The sequence below is a fragment of the Seriola lalandi genome, unplaced genomic scaffold, assembly GCF_002814215.2.
Source record: "Seriola lalandi dorsalis isolate HSWRI2012SDOR001 ecotype SW California unplaced genomic scaffold, Sedor1 jcf7180002054816, whole genome shotgun sequence".
NCBI lineage: Eukaryota > Metazoa > Chordata > Actinopteri > Carangiformes > Carangidae > Seriola > Seriola lalandi.
In genome coordinates this window covers 737995-762396 of record NW_019525369.1, presented here as the reverse complement: position 1 = coordinate 762396, position 24402 = coordinate 737995, and the positions used below count along the sequence as shown (strand labels likewise).

The 24402-nt window shown below is 40.0% G+C and overlaps 3 protein-coding genes across 7 annotated transcripts; 2 read left to right on the top strand and 1 right to left on the bottom strand.

The window, feature by feature from the left end:
• The first annotated feature begins 729 nt into the window (after positions 1-729).
• Positions 730-10230, top strand: aldh3b1 (aldehyde dehydrogenase 3 family, member B1). 4 transcript variants are annotated; one of them, XM_023426202.2, is made up of 10 exons: positions 730-884; positions 1878-2047; positions 2276-2386; positions 3373-3493; positions 4207-4292; positions 4793-4874; positions 5592-5984; positions 7288-7454; positions 7553-7652; positions 8409-10230. In XM_023426202.2, the coding sequence occupies exons 2-10, from the start codon at positions 1886-1888 to the stop codon at positions 8594-8596; spliced, it is 1410 nt and encodes a 469-aa protein (XP_023281970.1). In that variant the 5' UTR covers positions 730-884; positions 1878-1885; the 3' UTR covers positions 8597-10230. The 4 variants fall into 4 exon arrangements, with proteins under 4 accessions (XP_023281970.1, XP_023281972.1, XP_087035395.1 ...); XM_023426204.2 differs by having other exon boundaries at positions 799-884; positions 1848-2047; XM_087179269.1 differs by lacking the exon at positions 730-884 and adding an exon at positions 915-965.
• Positions 9973-16982, bottom strand: clpp (caseinolytic mitochondrial matrix peptidase proteolytic subunit). 2 transcript variants are annotated; one of them, XM_087179271.1, is made up of 7 exons: positions 16894-16982; positions 14283-14384; positions 13506-13577; positions 13318-13414; positions 12413-12600; positions 12197-12302; positions 9973-10699 (listed from the first exon to the last, which is right to left on the bottom strand). In XM_087179271.1, exons 1-7 carry the CDS (start codon positions 16930-16932, stop codon positions 10473-10475), a joined length of 831 nt encoding a protein of 276 aa, XP_087035397.1. In that variant the 5' UTR covers positions 16933-16982; the 3' UTR covers positions 9973-10472. The 2 variants fall into 2 exon arrangements, with proteins under 2 accessions (XP_087035397.1, XP_023281917.1); XM_023426149.2 differs by lacking the exon at positions 16894-16982 and adding an exon at positions 15967-16070.
• A 1980-nt stretch (positions 16983-18962) lies between these two features.
• Positions 18963-22233, top strand: LOC111669743 (guanine nucleotide-binding protein G(I)/G(S)/G(O) subunit gamma-5). Its single transcript, XM_023426188.2, has 3 exons — positions 18963-19131; positions 21517-21643; positions 21845-22233. The coding sequence occupies exons 1-2, from the start codon at positions 19039-19041 to the stop codon at positions 21640-21642; spliced, it is 219 nt and encodes a 72-aa protein (XP_023281956.1). The 5' UTR covers positions 18963-19038; the 3' UTR covers position 21643; positions 21845-22233.
• Positions 22234-24402: the final 2169 nt, after the last annotated feature.

The window sequence follows — 24402 nt, the reverse complement described above, 5'->3', positions numbered from 1 at the left end:
TTTTTTTACATTACATCAACAAAACTCCACTGAGTCCTATGCATGTCATACTATGACAGTAGGAGGAATAAGAAATGACCTGGAGATGATAAGAACACAAAACAATTATTAACACGAATGCACACAACTACATTAAGGCCAAAGTATCTGCACAGCTTAAACATTGTACCTCAGTACTCGAGTCTGAAGCACAGTTCCATGTTGTAATATTTTAATTTATGTACAGTTTGGTAACAAAAGTTGAGAGGGTGAAAGTGTTTTGAAGACTCAAGAGAACGAGGACATGTCTTTTTCCTGCAGGCTGTTCTACCCTGTTACTGAAGTAAAAACACGTCACATCACATTTTTAACACTTCATAAACACTTTGTACAAGCTTCAGCTTTGTAGTTGTTAATATGTGATGCCCTCTCCTCAGATTATCTTCAATGGCTGACAGAATAATGAATACACCTCATGCAATTATTCAATCAGCCAATCATCAGCCCTCTGGAGCACACTCAGAAACACGCAGTGAGCTGTGGTGCTGCAGCCGTGTAGATAGGAGAGGTCAGAGTTTGAATAGCTAGACAGGCCGCAGTAAACCAGGCCGACGGGGGCTGCAACAGCAGCTGCACGGCGCACTGAATAAATGGGTGACAGTTTGCACATGGAGCTCCACGCTGAACACACAAGGTCACTGCTCTCCCGTCTGACAAGTTGTACTGCTAGTTTTTCAAGATCGACTAAAGCGGCTCCACCTCCCTGTTTCGATGGGCGTCCAAGGCGAACCGGTAGTTAGAAAAGGGAGAACACCCGGAAACAAAAGAGCTCCCACCAGTCATCATCTCATCGGCACGGGGGTTGCGGAGCTGTGCGGTTTGAGAGACAAAACTCACATTAACAGGTAGTCAAGGCTAAACATTACTTCTTCTGGATTTAAATTTATGTATTTGACAAACACTAATTCCCGTGGATGGATATCATAGTAAGTTTTTTTAGAAATAGAAAATTCCTTAAATTCCAGGGAAAAGGGGAAAGATTTGCTCTCACACTAACCTGCTACTTTCCTCAGGTAATCACAGCTTTGTGTTACACAAGCTGTAACTGTCTGCACTTCTTTTATCATAATGATTATTATTAAACATAATATCATGTCAGTTCATTTAAACTAAAACAAGTTAGTAAAACTAACTCTTTACCGCTAATCTCTGGCTTTTTAACAGTAGCTGCAAGTAACACTAATTCGGTGAATGTCACTGTCATGGTCAGACAGTGGTGTGCCAAACTCCATTGACAAATATCACAGTTTATGTGTTTTTTGCTTTCCCGCTAAAGTGAATGAGAACAGCCATACACTTGAATACATCTGGTGAATCGTTAAAGTGTTGTAGTAAATTCGTCTTACAGAATTTTTTACAAATGTTTCCTCTCCGCGGCGAAATATTGCGAAATTGCTTGAGGCTCCCTAGAAAAACCCATTAGTTTTCCCTGGGTTTTGAAGGCTCACTCTGGCGTCTTCGTGGATCATTTCACTTCTTGAACAGCTCCACAGCTAATGAACAGGCGCCTCAGTTCATGGAGCTATACCTCAATTCCACGGGGTTGCAAATAACAGGGTATGCTTGGAAATTACACAGAGGAATACTTAAAATGTACACTTCTTATACACAAACAATTAATGGTTGACACCAAATGCTGAAATGACAGATCAACACTGAATCAAGTTTTTTTTTTTTTTTTTTTTTCTTGTTTTTTGTTTTTAAAAACAAGCATTTGCCTGTTACATCCTCTCAAATGTGATTTTTTTTTTTTTTTTTTTTTTTTTTTTTTTTTTTTTTTTTTTTTGTCTTGCTTTTCTCTGTTTCAGCTTATTTGAATCTGCCTGTGTGTGTTCCAGGTGAAAGAATGGAAACCCATAGTCAGGTAGTTGACAGGCTGCGGTCATCGTTTCGTTCAGGTGTCACAATACCAGAGCAGTTTCGTCGAACACAGCTGACCAAGCTGATGTCCATGGTCAAAGACAACGAGGAACAGATTTTAAATGCATTGCACAACGACCTCGCCAAGGTACAAGACTGTGCTCACGTGTCGTGTACACACACACACACACACACATGCACACACTCTACTTCCTCAAAGTTTTGTTTTGCACAGCTGTTTCTTTGCAGTTCAGTATTTTTAAAGCCTGTAACAACCCTGCTACACATTTGTGAGAAATTCACACATTAAACAATATGTACAAATATCAACTGTACTCAATAAGCACTAACTCTTTTCTCTTTCTTGGTACATCAGCCAAAGTTTGAGGCCATCCTGTCTGAGGTTGTCATTGTGATCAATGAGTTGCACCATGCCATCGCTAACTTCAAAAGCTGGATGCAGCCAGAGTATGTCAGCAAAAACCTGGTAGGTTTAACAATGATTTATCAAAAACATACATTTCATATACTTACATTATAAGGCTTTATCATTTTTATTGTATACCATAATTAAATGATGTCTTGATCTTATCTTGTGTGATTACCATTACACATTGCCAAAGGTTTTCGGTTTACAAAGTTAAAGGATAATTAAGCACCAGGCTGAGAAGTTTGTTTTTACTTTTGACCAAACCCAGGACCGACTCAAATGTGATGTCACCAAGTACTGACACACCCAGTGGTACATTTCTACATCACTGCAGCGAGTCGAGACGTTAAACCTCTGGAGACCAGAAAAATCTTTTTCTTTTCAGCTGGAGTTAAAGGGGTATTCCAGTGATTTATACGGTGGCCCTGAGAGCTCAACGCACTGCAACTTAAGAAAACACAAACAACTATCAACTATCTTCATCAGTTTGACAACACACGTGCTGCAAATACTCGCAACACAATGGAAGTGTTTTCCAGGCGACACAAACAAGTGATGGACCTAACTGGGACACGCTTGCATGGATGAATTATAATACTTACGTACTTGTAGTTCAATGCTTTTAACTTCAAAAGTCACAAAGTATGAACAACAAGTGCGTCCCGGCCGGGTTCATCACTTTTTAGTGTCCCCCTGGAAACAATGTCGTTTTGTGAGTATTTGCAGTGTGTGTGTGTATCTGGTTGTGTTGTGAGTACACGTTGTCAAATTGATAATGTTTTCTGAATTTGTTTGTGTTTTGTCTGTTTACGTGTGCTTTCCTAAGTTGCAGTAGTTTGAACTCTCAGGGCCACCGTACATTTAGTATTGCTGACAAAAAATCACTGGAGTACCCCTTTAAGTTGCTCTTTAAAGTTTTAAATAAAAGGAAACCTTTGCATTTAAAATGGATGACAGAAATGATGTTCACATACTGTATGTTTATGTGCTGTATTTTCAAAATGTGTGTTTTGCTTTATAGTTTTTTATTTGTCCATTTTCAGGCCACAAAACTAGATGACTGTTTTGTAAAGAGGGAGCCGTTAGGAGTCGTGTTAATCATCGGGGCCTGGAATTACCCCCTGCAACTCCTTATCCTACCTATGGTTGCGGCTATTGCAGCAGGTATCATTCACATCCACATCTGAGCTGTTCAAACTGCAATAATCCATTTTTTTTTTTTTTTTTTATATAAATAATAATAAATCAAATGGCAACATTAAATCATCACCAGTTCCCTTCAGGTCCATGGAGCGTTTTAGCCTCACTAGCTTTTTGTTTTGGTTTTCTGTCCCACAAACTCCCACCCTGAAAAATTAAACCGGTTCATGCTGTTGCTACTGGAAACCAGCGCAGCCAGTAAAACCCAAAAAGATGAGCTAAAAGACGCTGTAAAGCTGAACAGAACTGAGGGGAGCAGCAGATCCAGGTGATACTTGAGCGACCTGTCATGTGATCATGTGATCCAGTGTTAACACATTAAATATTTATTAGTAAATTGAAGTCTTACGTTTTGCTTTGCATTCACAAGCTCTTTTTCTCAAACCTACAATTAAAGGCAGGTCCTCGCATGATGACGGCTGGTCTGTAGCTGACTCATGTGTTAGATGTCAAGATTCAAGGTCATTAACACAGCAATAACACAACGTTACATGAAGCCAGTAGATAATAGCAGCATTTCTGACTTCATGATGCAGTGGTCTCAGTAAATGTGGCTGAGGTTAGAGGCTTTACAAGCTAAATGTGGCCTCTAAACACTCTTAGAAACAATGTGCAATTTACTAATTTCACTGAAGTCTTTACTGGTTGTTGTTGTTTATGTTGATGTCTCCAACTAGGAAACTGTATAGTGGTCAAGCCCTCAGAGGTCAGTGCTGCCACAGACAGTCTGATAGCAGAACTCATCCCCAAGTATCTGTCTCAGGTAAAGCATCGTCTCAGGTTTTCTTTTGGTCCCGAGATGTGTTTGATTGTGTTATTTCTTCTGTTAAATCTACAAAGTCAGTGTTGTGTGGCCAGTTGTGGTGTTATTTTTTAACAATAATAGAAGGCTAAAAACATGAACCTGTGATTGATCGATCGATCGATCAATCATCAATCTCATAATCTCAAAAATAAAGAGAGGTGAGAAGTACTGGAGAAGAGTTGTGCAACGTGTTGTATGGACTTCAGTGGTGACCAATATATTAAATGAGCCATGACATGACTCATTTTACAGTTGAAAGACGAGCTTGTTTGCCTTCAGGTGGATGAACGACGTGATGGACAAACTGTTTCTAAAACATATCTTTGACTTGTCTGTTCTGCAGTTTCCTCTTAATCATTGGCTGATGTATACACCAATAGGATACAGCTCTTTTGAGTATATGTGAGCTTGACACAGTGCATCCGACACTAATTAAAGTGGGACTCTTAATTTGACAGGACTGTTATGCAGTTGTTAGTGGTGGAGCGGAGGAGACCAAAGCGCTTCTGCAGAATCGCTTTGACCACATCTTCTACACAGGTAAAAAACCTCCGGGATGGATCCGTTTACTGCATGTCGGTGTTGTAAATGTAGACATTTATATTACCCCTTTTAAACTGGTCTCAAGACCACAACGTCAGCAATTTGTCTTGGACAAGAACACAACAAATACATGCTAAGATCCAAAGCATCACTCTGCTATCAACAGATTTGTAGTTGATCAGGGAGTTAGCAATATAGCTTGGTCCTCGCCCATTAAGGGCTTTGTATCTAAGGAGGAGGAGCTTTAGAATCAATTCTAAATGTGACAGGAAGCTAAAACTGACTGAAGTGCTCTGTCCTCCTGGTTCTGGTTAATAGCCAAGCTGCAGAGTTTTAATGAGCTGAAGTCTGATTTATTGTGGTGGTGGTGTTTTTTTAGTTTTTTTTTTATTTGGAGGCCAGTAAAAAGTGGAATTACAATAATTCAGTCAGCTTGAAATAAAGCCATGTTTTTCAGCATCTTTTTGATTGTACAAATGACTGTACTATAGCGATGTTTCCATGGTAGGAAAATGTTTTTTGTTTCCTTGATGTGGAACACTGAATCTTCAAATAAGCAGGTTACTTAATAATGTAAAATTAGCGTCTGACAGTAAAGTAATAATCATCTTTTCTAGCAGCTGTGTTGTCATGAAATGTAGAAATGTAGTTCATGCTCATCAGAGACAGAATCTCATCCTCTCTTTGGACATTAACCTTTCACTTCTCTTTCAGGTTCTCAGACCGTGGCTCGCAGCATCCTGCAGGCGGCTTCGGTCCACTTGACCCCAGTGACCTTGGAGCTGGGCGGGAAGTGTCCGTGCTTCATATATGGTCGGGTGAACATCGCAGCTGCTGCTCGCCGCTTGGCGTGGGCTAAGTTCTTCAACGCGGGCCAGAGCTGCGTGGCTCCGGACTACGTTCTGTGCTCGCTGGCCACGCGGGACGCCCTGCTGCCGGCACTGCGGGAAGCCCTGGAGGGTTTCTACAGCAAGGAGCCCCAGAAGTGTCCCGACCTGTCCCGCATCGTGTCACCCCGGCACTGGATGCGTCTGATGGAACTGCTCAAGAAGTCCAGCGGTAAAGTTGTTCTGGGAGGAGAGAGCGACCAGGAGGACAAGTACATAGGTAGGTGATACCCTGTTCTACACAGCGTCTCACAGTACAACAGAGAAAGCCCAGCATTCATACAAAAACTCCCGAAGGTAACCTGTTATTAAAGCTTAACTCTTAACGAGCAACATGGCTGACATAGTTTACCCACAAACGACGAGAGGAGGAGCGGCAATGTGCTCGTGCCAGTTTAACATCCTTGATTTAAGAGATATTACAAGATACTGATAAGATACTCTGAGTGTATACCGGGTATTTCCCCTCAGGGGAGCCGAGTGAAAAACAGGTAAATGATTGTTTTCATAGCGATCAGTGATCTTCATAAAGCTACAGGATGTAACCGTGCAACCTGATAACATCAGGAAAGTGTCTGTTCAGTCAGAGGAGACGAATACTTTAGGTGAGAAGAGGGAGAGGGGGATGAAGATAGAAACTGTGACATCAATTACACAGGACAGTTGTTGATCAGTTAGTGTGTGTGTGTTTTCTTAATTTTGGAATTGAAACATTATCACTCATTTTACATTAAATGTCTCTTAAATAACATTAATGGTCATGATGAAAGTAAAGACTTAAAAATGAACTAAAGCGATTTAAATACTTTTATAAATCATGTAGTTTCTGGTTCCTCCTGCAGGTTCCTGATTCGAGCGTCTTCAGTGACGATTGTTTAGGGAAACACTTATTATGTTTAAGAAGGTTCATAAGATGGCGTCTGTGATCATTTTAGATGCGTTTGGGGAAACGAGGTCCTGAACGGTAGAATCTTGCACTGACCTGTATGATTTTAACTTCAGTTGTTTATATCAGGTTTGAGTCAGTGCTCAGAAACAGTAAGAGAGCAAGAGCCCAGTGACGTCTGGATACTAATTAAGTAAAGTATAAATAAGTGTGAAACTGTCTAGTTCAGCTTTAAAATAAGTGCAATTTGGTGGTGTTTTTGATTTTGTATTAAATTACATCAATTTCTAAAGAACATGTAGGGAGGCAGGGAATGGAAACTCTTTCCAAGTCTCTGTTGTTGCGATAAATAAACATCTGGGTTTATGCATTAATGTAGAATAAACTAATAACTAATAAATTAATAATTGCTGGAAGAATTTGGGGGCGTTCAGAGATAAAATTTCATAATTCCATAAAGCAAAGTTTCTGCATCATCCACATTGTGTCTGAATGTAGATAATTTCTTGATGTATTGAAATATATATATATATACATACACACACACACACACACACACACACACACACACACACACACACACACACACACACACACACACACACCGTAAAGGCTTCTGGTCCTGTGCTCTCCTCAGCTCCCACAGTGCTGGTGGACGTGTCTGAAGACGACTCCCTGATGGAGGAGGAGATTTTCGGCCCCATCCTGCCCATCCTAACCGTGGAGACTCTGGAGGAAGGCATCGACTTCATCAACCGTAAAGAGAAACCTTTGGCTGTCTATGTTTTCTCTGATGAATCCTCTGTAAGAACACACAACTCTGCTAACTCCCGCCTCACAACTACAGACATATCGTCTTATATTTTTATCTTGTAATTTTACTGTTTAATTTTTGTTTGGAGGTGGTCAACACGGTGCTGGAGAAGACCAGCAGCGGAGGATTCTGCTCCAATGATGGGATCATCCACATGACCCTGCCAAGCCTGCCTTTTGGAGGTGTAGGTAGGTGTGACCCTGTTCTAAAGTGTCTCTGATCTCCCACTCATGTGATCACTGGTTCAGATTCAGAGTGTAAACATCCTCTACTATGATTTATATCTTGTTTAACATGGTTTTCAAAAAAAATCAAAATTTTAAAACTGGGTCTGAAGCTCATCTTCTCTTACTTCCTGATTGAGAAATCTGGATCAGGCCTTGTGGCCCCGCCCACCACCTGCTGGCTCCAGGTGGACAGGTGAGAGAGCAGAGAGTATCAAGATGGTTAGAGGAGGAAACATGTTTGAGCCTCAGTCAGACTCAGATGAGGAGTCTGTTGAGACCAGAACCAGAGACTAGCAGACGGATCAGAACGGTTAGCGCAGTTAGCATCTTTTATTTGTTTATGTGGTTTGTGGCTCTCTGTGCTGACAAGGTTTCAGGTTTATTTAGCCCCGCCCCCTGTCCTCACAAGTTGACAGGATTGGTTCCTTAGGTCTGTGACATATGAAACCCTGGCTGTCTGAATCTGTTATGTGACTATCATTGGTTCATAGTAATATGTTAACAGGGTTAAACACTGGATTTTCATTGGAGGGGGTCTTTAACATTGGCTTGTTATTATTCTGAGTCCGTTTGATCATGTCGGAGAATATTCCAACACTGACACTGAGATGATAGTTTCTCAGTCATTTCTAGTCTGGACTGGAACATATGTAAGTTTGCCTCTCCTCCTTATCTGTGTTTTTTGACTGGTGTTCTGGTTTTCACTGTGTCGTCCAGGGGCCAGTGGTTGGGGCAGTTACCACGGCCGCTGGGGCTTCGAGACGTTCAGCCACCAGCGGGCCTGCATGCTGCGCGGCTGGGCTCTGGAGAGGCTCAACGGCCTGCGTTACCCTCCGTACAGCGACGAAAAGCTGGGCTGGCTGCGCTGGACCACGTCACCCAAGAGCAGCTGCTCGCTCATGTGATGACAAGCTGTGTGTGTGCGTGTGTAGATAGTGGAGCTTTTTTATACTTTGTGCATGAGTGAATGTTGGAAGTTAATGTAGAAACAGGATTAATCATTCTTTTTTTTAATGTGTGTGTGTGTGTGTGTGTGTGTGTGTATTAACATACTTGTTTTGTCCCTTTTCACACTTTTCATTTTGCAACCGATTGTAATTTTGTAATTTACAGTGTTTTTAGAAAATATTATGACCTGTATTTTCTCTTCAATAGAACAATTCCTACCTTTAATCACTGCGTTTAAGTCACATGCTTACCTTCTGAGCTCATGTGTTTTGGCACAGATTGGAGAAAAAAGATTTTTTTGTGTTGTTTTTTTTTTTAAATTGATAAAACTCTGCACGGGCTCAGATATCTAAATTTCTAGGAATTTCTGTCAGCTTACTTTTATCTCCTTGCACTGAAATCTTTAGGTGGTGAGAACAGTGGAAGTGTTTTGACGACCTCATTGTGAATCTGTCAGTTTGTTTTTGTTTTTTTTTCTTTTTTCAGATTTGTTATTGTCTGTATTTTAATAGTTTTTCATTAAATACTGTAAATAAATTAGAAATTTGACCTTTATTGCCAAACAAATGTCTTTAAAAATTTGTTCCAAAAAAAAAAAAAAGGACGCAGTCTTTATTTCACATTCTGGGCCACACTGAGCTCATGCTGCCACGTGACGATATAAGACAAGCAGATGTTTCAGTTTCCTGAAGTGTAGTACATTTTCGAGATGGAGGACGGGTCGACTCAGGCGTGTTCATTCATGAGTCATGATGCTGTAGAAAACAATGGTAAATATTACGATCTGCTGTGAACGTATGGAAACTCACCTGGGTCGCAGATGAGCACATTACATCTTTCAGGACCCGATCGGACCTGCAGTGGAGATGGAGGTAACGGAACCACCTGCCCTCTGATTGGACTCTGTCATTGCCCAATCAGTTTCAGGTGTAAAAACAAGGTCATACTTCAATACTTGTAACTTCAGCATTTGATGTTTGAGTGCTGAGGTTTATATGCAGATTTGGGCTCTCTGTACATGTTCACATAAGCATTCGATCGTTTGACAGACTTCATTCTTCATGCCTAAACGCAGACAACGGGTGTCGGCGCTTACGTTCACAGTGAACCCCAAATTGACCCCCAATGTAACATCAGCATGTGTGGTGTAGAAAAAAAAAACCCACTATGATTGTGTAAACGTGGCTTGTGGAATAAAGCGCTTTAAATGGTCGATGAGACTAGAAATACCACTATATGTATATATCACTAATATTACTATGTGAATCACTAAAATGTCTGTTTACACTGTTAGGATGAGTCACTATTGTGGAGTAAAAACAAGCCATCCGTGTTTTGTGTATTGTGGTCAAAATTAAATTTATTATTACAAATATGAATATTCAAATACAGGTCATACAAGGCCCTCTGCACTCTTCAGTGGACATCTCTGCAGTAAGGAGGTACAGACCAAGATGGCTCCGTAGTCTTAACACTGCTTCCCCTTCCCCCAGTGAACCTGTGTAGAGCTTCTCCTTCAGCTTCCACCGTGTCAGATCAACTCAACTCAAACACCAATCTCAGACCACAGGTATCGACATCTGACAAATAATTAAAAACAAAGCTGTACCCCACAATGACTTCACTTCATGTTAAGATATGTCACAGTGCATGAAGCCAGTATGTTGCCTGCACATGTGTAGACTGCATAGTGTTGTTACTGAAGGGGGAAGGAAGAAGCTACTTAAGACAAGAGAAATCCATCATGGAGGATGGGCCCCGCTCTCAGGAACTGTCAGGCACTGAATCCTGAAGAAGTGCACGGAGAACTCAGACAGCTCTGTCGTGGTGGGTTCATGGCTCAGGTTTGTATGAGGAGGGGGGATTTGTCCCTGTGGATGGCTGCTCAGGACCTGGAGACTCTTGGGGTGGGGAGGAACTGGTCGCTGCTGGTGGCTCTTTCTGCACCAGCTCAGGCTCATCCTGGCCGGCCTGGGGAGGATGGACCAGGACCCGGTCTATGATACCGAAGTCCTGCGCCTCCATGGGACTCATGTAGCGATCCCTTTCCATCACACTCTCTAAAAGACGAAGGAAAAGAGGAAAGAAATGAAGAACATTCATGGCAGTTCCATTCCCGCCTCTAATGCACATCACACCTACATGGTATACAGACCAGGTTTCTGTACCATTAAGTGACTTTTAACCAAACACCAGCTGGGGATGGGATTACACGTCACATGGAAAACATAAAACACACGTTTTTAATTCCATTCAGCTAGTTGTAAACACAACGCTGACTTATTATCAGCTTAATGTTAGTTGAAGTGCAGTCCGATGAATTTAAATCCAGTCTTTTCTCTCCTTCTAGTTCTGTTTTAAATATCTGGCTCAGTAAGTTGTAAACGCTCTGTTCACCAGCTAGTTTCTAAACCTAAAAACAGCTCACTGCAGAGTTGTGGGACGCTTCTCTTTGGCTTTGTCATGATGAGCGACTCCTTTCAAGATGACATATAATCATTTGACTCTTTGTTAAATCGATAGTTTGCGACCAAAAGTTCACACAATACTGATTAAGCCTCTAGGACTCTGGTAAATCTCTCTATATTCAGTAGTGTACCAGAGTTTTAAATCTCCTTCTGTATGAACATTGTAAGAGAACTGGAGGCTCGATTAAGCACCGGACACACAGCATTATTTCTCAGATGTTTATTAAGTGTCCCCTGATAATCCCAGTACAACATGCTGAAGGTTCCTAGATGAAATGCATGAGTAGGAACCTTAAGCATGTTGTACTGAGATGTTCAGGGGACACATTAAAAGCCCAGGAAACAACATGCCTCTGTCTGTGAGGTGCTTGTGTTGATATTTTTACAATGTACATATAGACAACACAGCATAGTGTCAGAAGGAGCGACCGTAGCCATGGAGACGGAGCAGCTACAGCAGTAGAGGAGCCTATGATGGAAAAAGCTTGGAGGCATCCAGGAAAACTTTCTGGAACTTTTCTTTCTACATACAAAAGAAAGTCTGCGACGGTGAGAACAATCACAGAGTAACACCGGTACGGCTTTTCCTCGCTGGAGAGCAGCGAAAGAAGAGAAGAAGAGCGACGGAGGGCAGATACAGATGTCGCCTTACTGCTCCTGGACAGGTGGGTGTTTGTAAAATATTTGTATTCAACAGCGTTTGTGTAATTACTCTCACTGTCAGAGGTTCTGCACTGCAGGTTTAAGGATTTACCTGTTTGACTTTTATACTTAAACGCCACATCACTTTTTCACAAAGGGACTGTAAATCATCTCGTCAGCTGAAAGGTGCTTGACGAAGACTGACTCCCAATCAGCTCGGGGGACGTGTCAGGAATGGGAAACTAAACATCCCATTCCTTACTTGTGCCAGAGTCATAGCCGCATGTAGTGTTGTCGTATCCTAGTGGTGCTATTCTGCCTGCGCTGGACCACTCGTGACTGAAACTGTGCAGGAAAAGGTGATGTTGTTGTCATGTCCTTGACGCCTCATGTCTCTCCGTCAGACCACACAAAGGAGGTTAAAAATAAACAGTTGAGAAAACCTACCAATGGTCTCCAGCGGCTGCCCCGTGTGTTTGGCATAGATGTTGTTGATCTGTCTCTTCAGTTTCAGGATCTCCTCAGCCTGGATGGCGATATCTGTGGCCTGACCCTGGACACACAGCAACACTATGAACATTAATTCCCTGTTTCAGTGAAATAATCCCCTTTAAAGATTGATTTCAGATTAGTATCGATGGACCCAGGGAGACCAGCCCTTACCCTGGCGCCTCCTGAAGGCTGGTGAACCATGATGCGGGCGTTGGGCAGCGAATGCCTCATCCCCGTCGTTCCTGCTGCCAGGAGCAAGCTGCCCATGCTGGCCGCCTGGCCAACACACCAGGTGGAGATGGGATTAAGGATGTACTGCATGGTGTCGTAAATGGCCAGACCTGCTGTCACGACACCACCTGGGAGGGGAGAGGAACGACGAGAGAGGCTCATATTCGGATTATTTTACTCAGAATCTAAATCAAAAGAGAAAATTGCAAACAGACTATTATTGTACTGTCATACTGAGGATGATCAGACCATAATTAAATATTGAAAAGAAAAAGGAAACTGAAAAAGGGAATTGGACACTTGGAAAGTGAATGTTTTACCTAAATAGTTCATTTTTTCTTAACTATATTTTGCAGGCACCAAATTAACAACCAATCATAAAGGGGAATCAAATCAAAAGACACAGACATCAATAATTTATAAAAAAAATTAAAAAAAATCTTTACAATGAGACAAATAACTGAAGTTAAAACTGTACAATCCGAATCAAAACTGAAACGTTTTGTATAAAGGTTTAGGGGCAATGCAAAACATTTGTTATCAACACAAAGTGCTTTGAAGAGGAGGCAGATCAGACTCTAACCAGTAAACTTAAACTAATCTTTTATAGAAATAAAAAATCTGTGTTTACATTTATGTTCTACACTTTCTATTATTAATCTCATTTTCAGGATGCTTTTATGTATTTGTCCATTGCCCCAATCCTAAATGCGGATAAACACTTTTTTCCTCAGTAACGCACATGGACTTGAGAAAGAAACTGCAAAGTGAAGTGTTGAAGCTTAACAACTCCAGACGTCTTCTCTGAACGTCCTGTCTGCTTGTGTCTTTACTGATGCTCTTACCAGGACTGTTGATGTACATGTGGATGGGTTTGTTGTTGCTTTCTGACTGTAGGAAGAGCAGCTGGGCAATAACCAGACTGGCAACAGAGTCATCAATCTGAGCAGAAGGAGAGAGAAAGAAGAAATTTTAAAATTTTAAAATCTGCAATTTACTCTTGATCAATCTCAACACTCCTGAGAACACTTACAGGACCCATCACACAAATGATTCTCTCCCTCAGGAGGCGGGAGTAGATGTCATACGCTCGTTCTCCTCTCCCCTGGAAAAGAAAATAGGTACATGTGTTTCTTAAATAAACCAACAAAACAACTTTATTTAATGTCAAAATAAAAACACTGCATGTGCAAGCATATGTTTTTAGTTTTTGGTCCCCACTCTCCAAGCCACTGTCTTCAGCTCACTTCAGTAAAATAAACCATCTTGCAGAGACTTTAAATTTCCTTTAAACAGTAAACAGCACACTAGAGACAGAAACTTTTTCTGTTGGTGCGATCAAGGATGTTTTGACTTGTGAGAATTTAAAAGCTAGCAGTGGAACAGTAGATTATTATCCTGCAAGAACAAAAAATGTGAAACTATTTGTTTCTTATGTACCAGAGCATCTTTCCTTGTAAAATCTATCTCAAATCTGCACATACAAAAGCCTGAGAAGAGATGAAGACGGTAGTTTATGATGTTGTTATGATACAGAGGAATTATTGGAGGGAAAATGTTCCTGACTAACCTGCTGTAAGTTCAAAACAATTAACAGTGAGTTACTTTGGGGATATGAGGATATTAATGGGGATAATTTTGAATGGACTGAAACCAGCTGACATGTAGCAAAATACAAATATCACGCAATGACATCATGCTTATTAACATATTATGCCATTTAGCAACATTTAGCAACTTTTCCAGCAACAGCAATTAACAGACGTGGCAGCTTTGAACACAGCTGAGCAGTTAAAGTCATTTCACTCACCGTCTGCTCCACAACTATAGGTATGAGAGGACTCCTCCATACAGGACTGTGGTGGATGGTCCTACTGTGTTTCAGTGTCAACCCTCCGATGTGCAACACCCTCTGAAAGACAGACACACCGAAAAAAAAATATAGTTTCTTTCTTTGTTTTCAAACTTTATCTAAGTTTCACTTAACAACTGGAGCATATTTTCCATGTAAGACAAATGAAGAAGTGTCACTATAAGCTGAAGTTCAAACACTGTGAGGCAGAGAAACTGCAGGTGGCTTGTAAGTTTGTTTATGACCTGAAGCTTACTGAAAGGTCTTGAGGCGTCAGTAGAAGTGTGTGCGCTGAAAGGAGAGTAATATTAAAGTGTTTCATGGATAATTTAAATCATTGCCATGACTCCAGTGTCAGGAAACCTGTAAGAGGTGAAAATAGCTGAAGTGTTAAGGGACTGAAAGGTTGGCTGAAAGTTTTAAATTCAGTTAATTGGAGTGTCCAAGGAGTAATTTTCACTGGCAAAAACATTCATATATTTAAAAAAAAATGAAAATGTATGGTTATTGAGCAGTAGGCATCACATGGCTTCAATATTGCAGTTAAACTGTTATCACCACAGCTGGTTCATGCTCTTATTTCTAGTAGACTGGATTACTGTAATGCACTTTTTGCTGGACTGACAAAGTCCAGCTCACTCTTAATGCTGCAGCCAGATTAGATAAATTAAAACCAAAAGGTTTAATCACATCACGCCTGTATTTACTTCTCATCACTGACTCCCACTTAAACAAGAGTTTTGATGCCTCGGATTATGGGGCCTTCAGTCATTATGGTCTCTGGTCTCTACCACATGAGATGGTGTCTCTTAATTCAAATCTGCATCAACTGCAGACATTAGCAGCCCCCTTTCTCATACATACTGTATCTATACACAACATTAGGTGAATTTACAACTATTTTAACTGAAAATATTGTCTAAACTCTTTTGAGTCCTTGAAACTTTACCAGGTCTACCAAGGAGCTCTGGGATAGGACTGATTTTCAAAGTAAAAGCCTCCAGATTGTAACTTGTGGTTACTGGGAGTTTCTCTGGAGCAGGATTCCTAAATAAAAGACCCAAAATATAACATGAGATTGGTGTAAGGCTCATGTTCAGACATTCAAAATAAAATACGTCAATGCACGCAATTTAGCCTTCAGCTATTCCCAGCTTTTACAGCAATTCAGGTTTGCTTCTGCTTTTCTACTAGCCAGCAATCCAAATGCCTTCTCCAGTTTACTTTTAGTGACAAATTTAAGCAGTTAAATCCATAAACTCCTGCAATGCTCTCTGTGGCCGTCATGTACACAAGGTAGCTAAACCTAGAAACATGGCTGTCATCCGCTGTTATGTCACCGAAACAAACGGCAATAAATAAAAACGAGCACGAATTTATTTTTTGACAGGCTCTGTCCGCTGCTTTTAGTGAGAATCCCTACACTCAATGTCTCTGTAGCAGAGATGATGAGTAGCAGCTACAGTGTGGAGCTGACAGTGTTAGAGGTGATGTCATGAAGCAACATTACACAAGCTGCTAGCTAACACAGCAACGGTCAACACCGCGAGCAGCGACAACAACACTACACACAATAAAATAAAATGTCAAATAAATGTTACAGTGTGACATGACATGAGGCTTCACTGCTGGATGTACTCACACGTAACAGCATTTTGGAATCTCTTCACTCCCCCTCTGTGTGACCCCCAGCTACTCCGGAAACAGTTTCAGTTTGACCTTTGAACCGCCACTTTAAGGCGCTTGGTTTTCCGGTTTATTTCATTAGTGCCATCTATCTAAAGGTTGAGGTGCTGTTTGCATCTAATATCAAATTCCCCGTTAATTACTGCATTCTACAGCATGTCATTAATATTAAGATATGCTGGTTATCGCCAGGCAGAACCGTTTCCCTAAAATATATGTAAAATATTACATTAAAAAATAGGTATTAAAAAAATTGCTACTCTTGTTGGATTGTGCTTCTCCTATATGGAATCATAAGAGTGCCATAAAGAAGAATAAATCTGTAAAAGAATAATAAAAAAATTAATGTAAAAATATAAAGAGGAATAGATAAAAGAATGAATAAGTGAATAAAAATGTGTAACAATAAAGACAAATAACCAAATGTAAATAAATAATATTAAGCATTTTTTATTTTCACGTTTATTTGTCCATTTATTTCTGTACATATGTTTAAAAATGTTTTTAGTTATATTCATTTATTTATTGCATATAAATGACTTTTGATTATCTAAAAAATGATTCATTTACTATCACTTAAGCATGTTGTACTGAGATGTTCAGGGGACACATTAAAAGCCCAGGAAACAACATACCATTGTCTGTGAGGTGCTTGTGTTGATATTTTTTACAATGTACATATAGACAAAACAGCATAGTGTCAGAAGGAGTGACCGTAGCCATGGAGATGGAGCAGCTACAGCAGCAGGAGTATAGAGGAGCCTATCCTAATCCTGAAAATAAATAAATGTGTATATATATATATACTGTATATATATATAATATATGAATAGCACAGACAAAACGCAGTGACAGTGGCCAGAAAAAGTATGTGAACCCTTACCTCATTTTCTGCTTTGATAAGATGTGATTTAATCTTCATCTAAGTCACAAATGTAGACAAACATAGTGTCCCCAAACTAATATTACACAAGTAATTTGAATCTTTCTTGTCTTTATTGAAGACGGTCAGTAGACATTCACACTCCTGGTGGAAAAAGTAAGTGAACCCTTGGATAGGATTGGCTTACTTGTTTATCAATGATCAGGTTTGATCACTGATAAGCACGTAAGCTACTTCCAGTAGCTGCAGATCAGATCTGCACAACATTCATTCTTCCTACAGAACTGGTTCAGCTCAGCCATGTTCTTGATGATGTTTTCACATTGGTATGCGGTGCCCTTTGCACCTTCCATATGTGCTGCATGTTCTTCCTGAATTCCTGTTTTCTTCTACCTTAGTTTCATCAGTCCATAAGACATTCTCCAAGTGCTGCGGAGTATCAAGCTGCTCTTTGGCAAACTTCAGGGGCACAGTGGTGGTTTTTGGAGAGCAGCAGCTACTTCTGGGGTGTCCATGGCAGGACTCCACACGACCATGCACCATGATTTGACTATGGTAGACTCATAAACAGAGATGTTAACCAGCTCCAATGATTCCTTTAAGCCTTTAGCTGTTAGTCTGAAGTTCTTTTTTATGTTACTGAGCATTCTTAGGTTATGGAGTCATCTTAACTGGACTGTGGATTGATGAATATCTAAACTCTTTGATATGACTCTGTGACCCTTTCAGCTTTATGCACATCAGCAATTCTTGATCGTAAGTCTTCTGAGGCATGTTTCACATTAGCAGTTTCTTGTAAATAGCAAACTCAAAATGTGTGAGTGGTTTTTCTATGCCAGAGTATCAAACCCACAACTCCAATCTGCTGTCATATACTGTTTCCAACCTACACTATGAATGTTTGAATGATGTTTTCAATATAAACAAGAACAACATAATTTGTTTGTAATTGTTTAAACAGATTGTATTCATTCATAATTGTAACTTGGATGAAGATCTGACCATATTTTAGGACAGATTTATACATAAATTGAGGCAATTCCAAAGGGTTCCATTACTTCTTCTTGCCACTGTAGCCTATATAGATTTGAAAGCTTGACAGAAATATATGATTATAATAGATTATTATTATATTAAAACACAGGGCTCAGTTCAAACACAGTACTGGGTTACACAAGAACAAAAATAACAGTTTAGTGTAGAAATTCAGCATTTCTGCATTGTGAGCACTGTTCCGAATGAGCACTTTAAGTGATATTCTTATATTCCAGTGTGGCAAAATTTTACTCAAATAAAGGATTCAAATGCATCCACCACCATTATAAGGAGGTATCACAATTTAATTTTAATTTACCCATACAGAGATGCAATAGCCTATATGACATATATGTCCCTATATCAAGAGGGATGTTGTCACCTATAAAGGGATATATTATTATCACACACACACACACACACACACACACACACACACACACACACACACACACACACACACACACATACATATCCTCTGGATATATGAAGATATAAATGTATACCACGTATGAAATACCCATAGTAGTAAAATGTGTATAGGTACATATATTAAATGTGATGATTTTTTATATGGTATAACACGTTGCAAACATATGTGTTACCAATATATATTTAACATTTCATTTATATATGCAAGTTTTACAAGTTTATTAAAACAGCATAGACTACATATACAAATTCTATATCCACATATGTTTTTCTTTTTTTCACGTGTATTTGTATGGGCTAGACATTGGCTATATACCAATATATGAAATTGTTTCAATCTCTAATAGGTTTTATATATGTTTTATTTTTTATTTTTTATGTAGATAGCCTATATTTCATAAAAGAAAACCCAATATATGTACAGATATTGAATTTAAATTTTAAATCGATAATCACAAAAATCGATTTAACCGACAACGAGACTGTAAATAAACGATTCACAATATCCTCTAATGTAGTGCGTGTGTCGGTGTGGGTGGGGGGGACTAAGAAAGAGTGAGTGAATAGGCTTTTTATTTTGAAAGTTTTGACCGGAAGATAAGTTTTTATTAGAGACTAGGGGTGAACGATTAGTGTAACTGACTGCTTGATCACTTTCTCTGTTATTGTGTCCCAGTCATGTCAAACAACAGTGCCGCCAACAGCAGTTTAGCTCTCGCCCAGAAGTCGGTGAAGCAGCTTCGTCTGGAGGCCAGTGTCCACAGGATAAAGGTACGTGAACACAACACCTCCATTAAACTTATCATCTAACTCTCCTGTGCTCCACTCCCGCTCTGAGGCGCGGTGTGACTTGTAATGTGGAGCGCGCTGCAACTAATTAGTCCGTCAATCACTGTTAATTACTGCTGAAAGTTTCACGTTCTATATGTTTGCAGTCAATTCAAAACTTATTACGGTGTAACAATAAGTAGTTTTAGTCGAGGAGACAGTATATCCTTATGGAGCCTTCTAAATAGGTTTGAATGTAAGTTTTTATTTTCTTATTTGTTTATTCATCTGCCATGTAACAAGAAGATTTAATGTAATTTCAATAGGTCTAAAATATATAGTCAATGGTTTTTACAGTGCCTCTGTGACTGGGTAGAATAAATGTAACTTATAGGAAATGTTACCCTCTCTGTTCCTGTTAAAAGCAGCTGCCTACTGTGTTGTCTGTTACTACAAACTTGAACAGTCTCTTATTTAAACTACTATACACTTCACATATTTCCTGCTGTGCAATGAAATGGTAGCAAACAGACTTTTCTCTGCTGGTGCAGCACAGTGATAGCTTTGTTGATTGTGCTGCTGTGTGACTGGTGTGATTGTTGGGCGGTTACTTAATTTAGACCATAAGTCAGACAACGTGTGTGTGTGTGTGTGTGTGTGTGTGTGTGTGTGTGTGTGTGTGTGTGTGTTAACCAGCCCAGCAGTGAGCTGTAGGGGAGGAGCTCCCATAATAAATAAATCACAGATGAATTTCACCCAGTCTACAGATTATTGCAATTAGTTCCAGTCCAAACAGTAGTGCCTTTAAACGATCACTATCGACTGGAATGACTTGAATTTACAAGATGAAAAAAAACAATGTAGTTTCAGTTGATTACTATGGTGTGAAGCAAGGGGATATTTACAGCAGCAAACATCACATTTTCATATTATGTCTTTGTTATATATTGCTGTGATACTATTGACACAACCTAAAAACAACCATGTATAAGAAGAGATCACATCATTTTCCTTTTACAAATGAAAAGTTTTTATTTACTCAGGCAGTCTCATTGAGATGAAAATCTCTTTTTTCCAGAGACCTGAGAACAAGAGACAATCGACAACAAAGACAACAGAACTATACAATACAAGAAGCTGAGAAACAAGGAATTAACAAAAACATTACAATACATCAAATAATAAACGCTTTAAAGTCTCCTCTGGGAATGTAAGACTCCAGTTTGAGGGCAGTTTGTAGTTCATTTTATTTAAATGGTGCAAAGTACCTGAAAGCAGTTCTGCTAATATTAGAGTGAACATGAGGGATGTCGAGGGTTAAATAGTTACTGGATGGTGTTCTGTGGATTTAAATGAGAAAGAGGTGAAGAGGTTTGGAAGCTTTAACAGCAGAGATTTATAAATATAACGTGAGATGGTTATTTCTTCTTGACGACAAAAGACTATCATTCAAGGTACATATTCGACACTTGATTCAAAAATTAAAAATCGAGAGAAATTCAAAGTTAAATTCATAACCAATAAAACACAACTTAACACAACTTGCTTAAGTCAAATGTTTTGTTGTCCCCACAGAGATTTACAGCGTTTTCAACTACTAACTAACCACTAACTCTTTTCACACATTTTATTCTTTCAAGTTGGGGAACTCGTGAAACACAGATTTAAAAATCAATCTTCAAAAAACGAAGCAGTAGAGGCTGAGAAGTCCTGACTTTTATTCCCTAATATCAAACACTTACAGGATCCTACACTTCCTATAATTCAACTCCATAGCCTCTCTTCATTAGCCCCCTCCTGCCTGATAAATACCATGTGACTTTCAACAGTTTGCCCTCAGTGTGTAACGCAGACTCCTATAATTTTATTTCTCCTCCAAGTCAACTGCTTCCACAGCTCAGTAGTGCTACTGAACTAAACTGAACTCCATGTGTAAAATTAACTAATTGGTTTGTAATTTTACTTTCATGAAGTGTCAAAAACACTGGATCCTACACTTCCCATAATACAACTTGATAGTCTTTCTTTATACCTTGACCACTAAACACCAATCATCAGAGTTATTTAATATTTTGGCAACACACCCAATTTGTTATAGTGTGCCAATAGTGCCCACAAATTTCTCCCCGTTAGTTGTAGATGTTTTTAAAAATAATAATGGATAATGGATATTAGGATAAAATACGGGAATTTGTGGACACTGTGATGAAATCAGGGAGTGGACCTTTAAAATGTTGTTTCCTAATGCATTAGAAATCTGCTGACACATTTTCATATGAATATAAAAACATGTTCACATAAACAACTAGGCATTATCAGGCTCTATTAAATAATATTTTAATATAATAATATCCTTAACAATATCCTGATATACTGGATATTATTCAGGTTTCTCAGGCTGCTGCAGAACTGAAGACCTTCTGTTTGCAAAATGCCCACAAAGACCCTCTCCTCACCGGGGTGCCCTCCAGTGACAACCCTTTCAGGCCTCCCAAGTCATGTGTCCTTCTCTGAGGTGTGAGTGCTCCTTTTCTCTTTGCCTGAATTAACTTTATTTATTTATTTTTTTTATATATATATTCAAAAATTAATTTCTTTTTCTGCTCCTCTGATACTTTGTCTACTGTACCTCTCTCAGCTGCTGAACAATGAACATGCTGTTTTTTAGAGCACGAGAAACAGCCCTCAAAGCAACATTTATTTCTTGTTTTTTTAGGAGTGTGAAGGAGTGCAAACCACTTCTGTCATGTGCCCCACTGCCTCTGAGGATGAAGAAGTCAAGACAACACAAACACACACACACACTGGGGCAGCTACGGAATGATGCTGACATTTTCAGCTGAAAAATGTAGTAATGCATTGTATTTAATGTGGTAGAATGTCTGTGCAGAAATAATAAAAGCTACTGGTTTCATTTTCAACTCTTAGCAGGGTTCGGGGGTCTTCACTATGCTGGCTTTACACAACAGGCCTGATACACTGTTATAAGTTGATGCTGATTTTGTTGCTCACAGTGTGAACACGTGGTCCAGTTCATACAGCTGAAACCGTCTCTCTCAACCTCTGTGCAATTTTATTATTCACCATTAAAACTTGCCATCTGTTTGTTTTTGTCATCTATGACTGAAGCTGCATCTTGCATTTTAGTTTTTTTAACAAATACCAACGACACTGGGTTAAAGTGACACTTGTGTTTCTGACTTTCTGTCTGACTCTTTCCGAGTTCAGACCAGAAGCTGAATAGCAGACAATGGAAAATTAAGATGCCTGTTTTAGACATAATACAACATAACGCTTTACAAGGAACATCATTTACAGTGTGATGCCATTAACCCCTGATGTGTTAGACAGCGCTCTTCTCATCAAAACATGAAACGAGGGAATATCTTTTGGAGGAATGGATCTTCATCACTGCAGTTTCCCTCCATACATCTGTCTCTTTCTCTGTATTTATCAGAAAGTTTGAGGATTCAGAAACATATCATATGGGGCATTCTGAGCTCTCATTTACTAATCTCATTAGTACTAATGTAGTAGACTCATTTTCATGTCACAGTTAACACTATAACACATGACAAACGTATTATCCTAACTGAAATTAGGGCAAGTTGTATATTATGTAACTCCTTTATTGTCTTCCAACTGCATGTGTTGGTCCAATCCATGATGGAGTAGAAAAAAAGAGGTATGATTTGGAGAATCGCTACACCTGCACACAAAAAGTGTCAGATTTTCATTGACCAATGAGTTCACACACTCTGGGACAAGTTGAGCTGCTCATCAGAGACTCATTCATGTAACTCCACTTGCAGCTTATGTTCACCTGTTATAAATAAGGCTGTGCCTGAAGTTTGCAGCAGATCATTGCTCATAAAGTAGCATTGTGAAAGTGGAAAAAAAGTGGTATCAGAACTAAAAGAGTGACTATCTTACTGTCAAATCATGGCTGGACTAAAGGTTTCTAAGGGGGCAGTGAGTGGAGCTCAATCGCTTTGCAGAACCTGGATCAGACAGTAAGGCAGAACAATAGTGACTGTCAAAGGCGCCCGATCAGGTGAACCTGAGTGCAAGCAGAGTCCACGAGACTGGGAAGAAGTAAAAGAAATTTACTGCAGGTTCACAGCCAGTTTGAGCTGGTAACTGGGAGCCTGGAGCAGAGAACTAGACGGGAGCAGGCTTGGTGAGGTAAGGCTGGAAAACAGCAGCTGGAGTCCGAGGCAGAACTGAACTGTATGGCAGATGGATAGCAGGATTAGTTCAGGGAACAACAAAGAGGACAGATCACTCGATAACAAAAAACTCGTACAAAAGAGTAGCTAGAAATGTTGCTACACTGACTGTAGCAGAGCGTACGACCTGGCAGGATGGAAGTGGCAGAGCTGAGTATTCAGAGGTTTGATTATAGAGCTGGGTGCAGCTCTGCTCTGACTCCGGCTCACCTGCAGACAATCACAACACACATACGTACGTACCCAGAGAGAGAGAGAGGGAGAGAAGCTGGAGCCAGGATTGGGAAAGGGTTAGGGAGAGGCAGAATTGGAGGTGGAGGACGTGGTAATGGGCGTCCCAGTGTAAACACACAATCAGAAGATCAATACATCAAGAGAGATAGAAAAGGAACTTAATCACAGACACAGAATTTGCTAAATAAAGAGCGCAAGACCCAAGTCAGCAAAGTACAGTCAAAAGAAGGCTGTCCTGTAGTGGTCTGAGAGGACGGGTAGCAGTTTCTAAACCACTTCAAGGCCAAATGCTTTAGGTGGACTGAGAAATACCAGCGTTTCACAGTAGACAACTGGAAAAAGTCCTATTTACTGGTGACTCCATTTTTGGCAGAAATAGTAAGGTGTATTGAAGGAAACAAACAGGAAGAGCCCGATACCGCAGTGTTTGTACCTGCTCTGGAGTTGGACACCCGCACTGAACTGACTCCACCCTGACCAAATAGAAGTACCACTCCATTCTTCAGACATGATCCACCCTCTGGGTTGGGGTAGAGAAGGATTCATACAGGAGCAGAACAATGACCCCAAACACATCTCAAAGCTTTACAAAAAGTACACGAACACTAAAGAAGACCATGACCGACGAGTCCTGACTGTCATGGACTTTCCTCCGCAGTCACCTGACCTCAACCCCATTGAACATTAATGGGGGCACTAGAAGACTGAGAAAGCCAAGCAGTCTGAGACATCACAAGTAGGGACATTGTCAGATCATGCAGAGATAACACAGGTCATCAGGTTTTACACAAACTTGTGGAGTCGATGCAGC

What these genes read in the sequence shown, in the direction of transcription:
- aldh3b1 (XM_023426202.2), top strand. Translation starts at nt 1,886, where the DNA reads ATGGAAACCCATAGTCAGGTAGTTGACAGGCTGCGGTCATCGTTTCGT. An exon ending in AGTATGTCAGCAAAAACCTG is followed by an intron (nt 2,387 to 3,372) that starts GTAGGTTTAACA and finishes GTCCATTTTCAG; the next exon opens with GCCACAAAACTAGATGACTG. An exon ending in TTTTCTCTGATGAATCCTCT is followed by an intron (nt 7,455 to 7,552) that starts GTAAGAACACAC and finishes TTTTGTTTGGAG; the next exon opens with GTGGTCAACACGGTGCTGGA.
- clpp (XM_087179271.1), bottom strand. Translation starts at nt 16,932, where the DNA reads ATGAAGATTAAATCACATCTTATCAAAGCAGAAAATGAG. An exon ending in CTATAGTTGTGGAGCAGACG is followed by an intron (nt 13,578 to 14,282) that starts GTGAGTGAAATG and finishes TTTCTTTTCCAG; the next exon opens with GGGAGAGGAGAACGAGCGTA. An exon ending in CATGTACATCAACAGTCCTG is followed by an intron (nt 12,601 to 13,317) that starts GTAAGAGCATCA and finishes CTCCCCTCCCAG; the next exon opens with GTGGTGTCGTGACAGCAGGT.
- LOC111669743 (XM_023426188.2), top strand. Translation starts at nt 19,039, where the DNA reads ATGTCAAACAACAGTGCCGCCAACAGCAGTTTAGCTCTCGCCCAGAAG. An exon ending in CCAGTGTCCACAGGATAAAG is followed by an intron (nt 19,132 to 21,516) that starts GTACGTGAACAC and finishes GATATTATTCAG; the next exon opens with GTTTCTCAGGCTGCTGCAGA.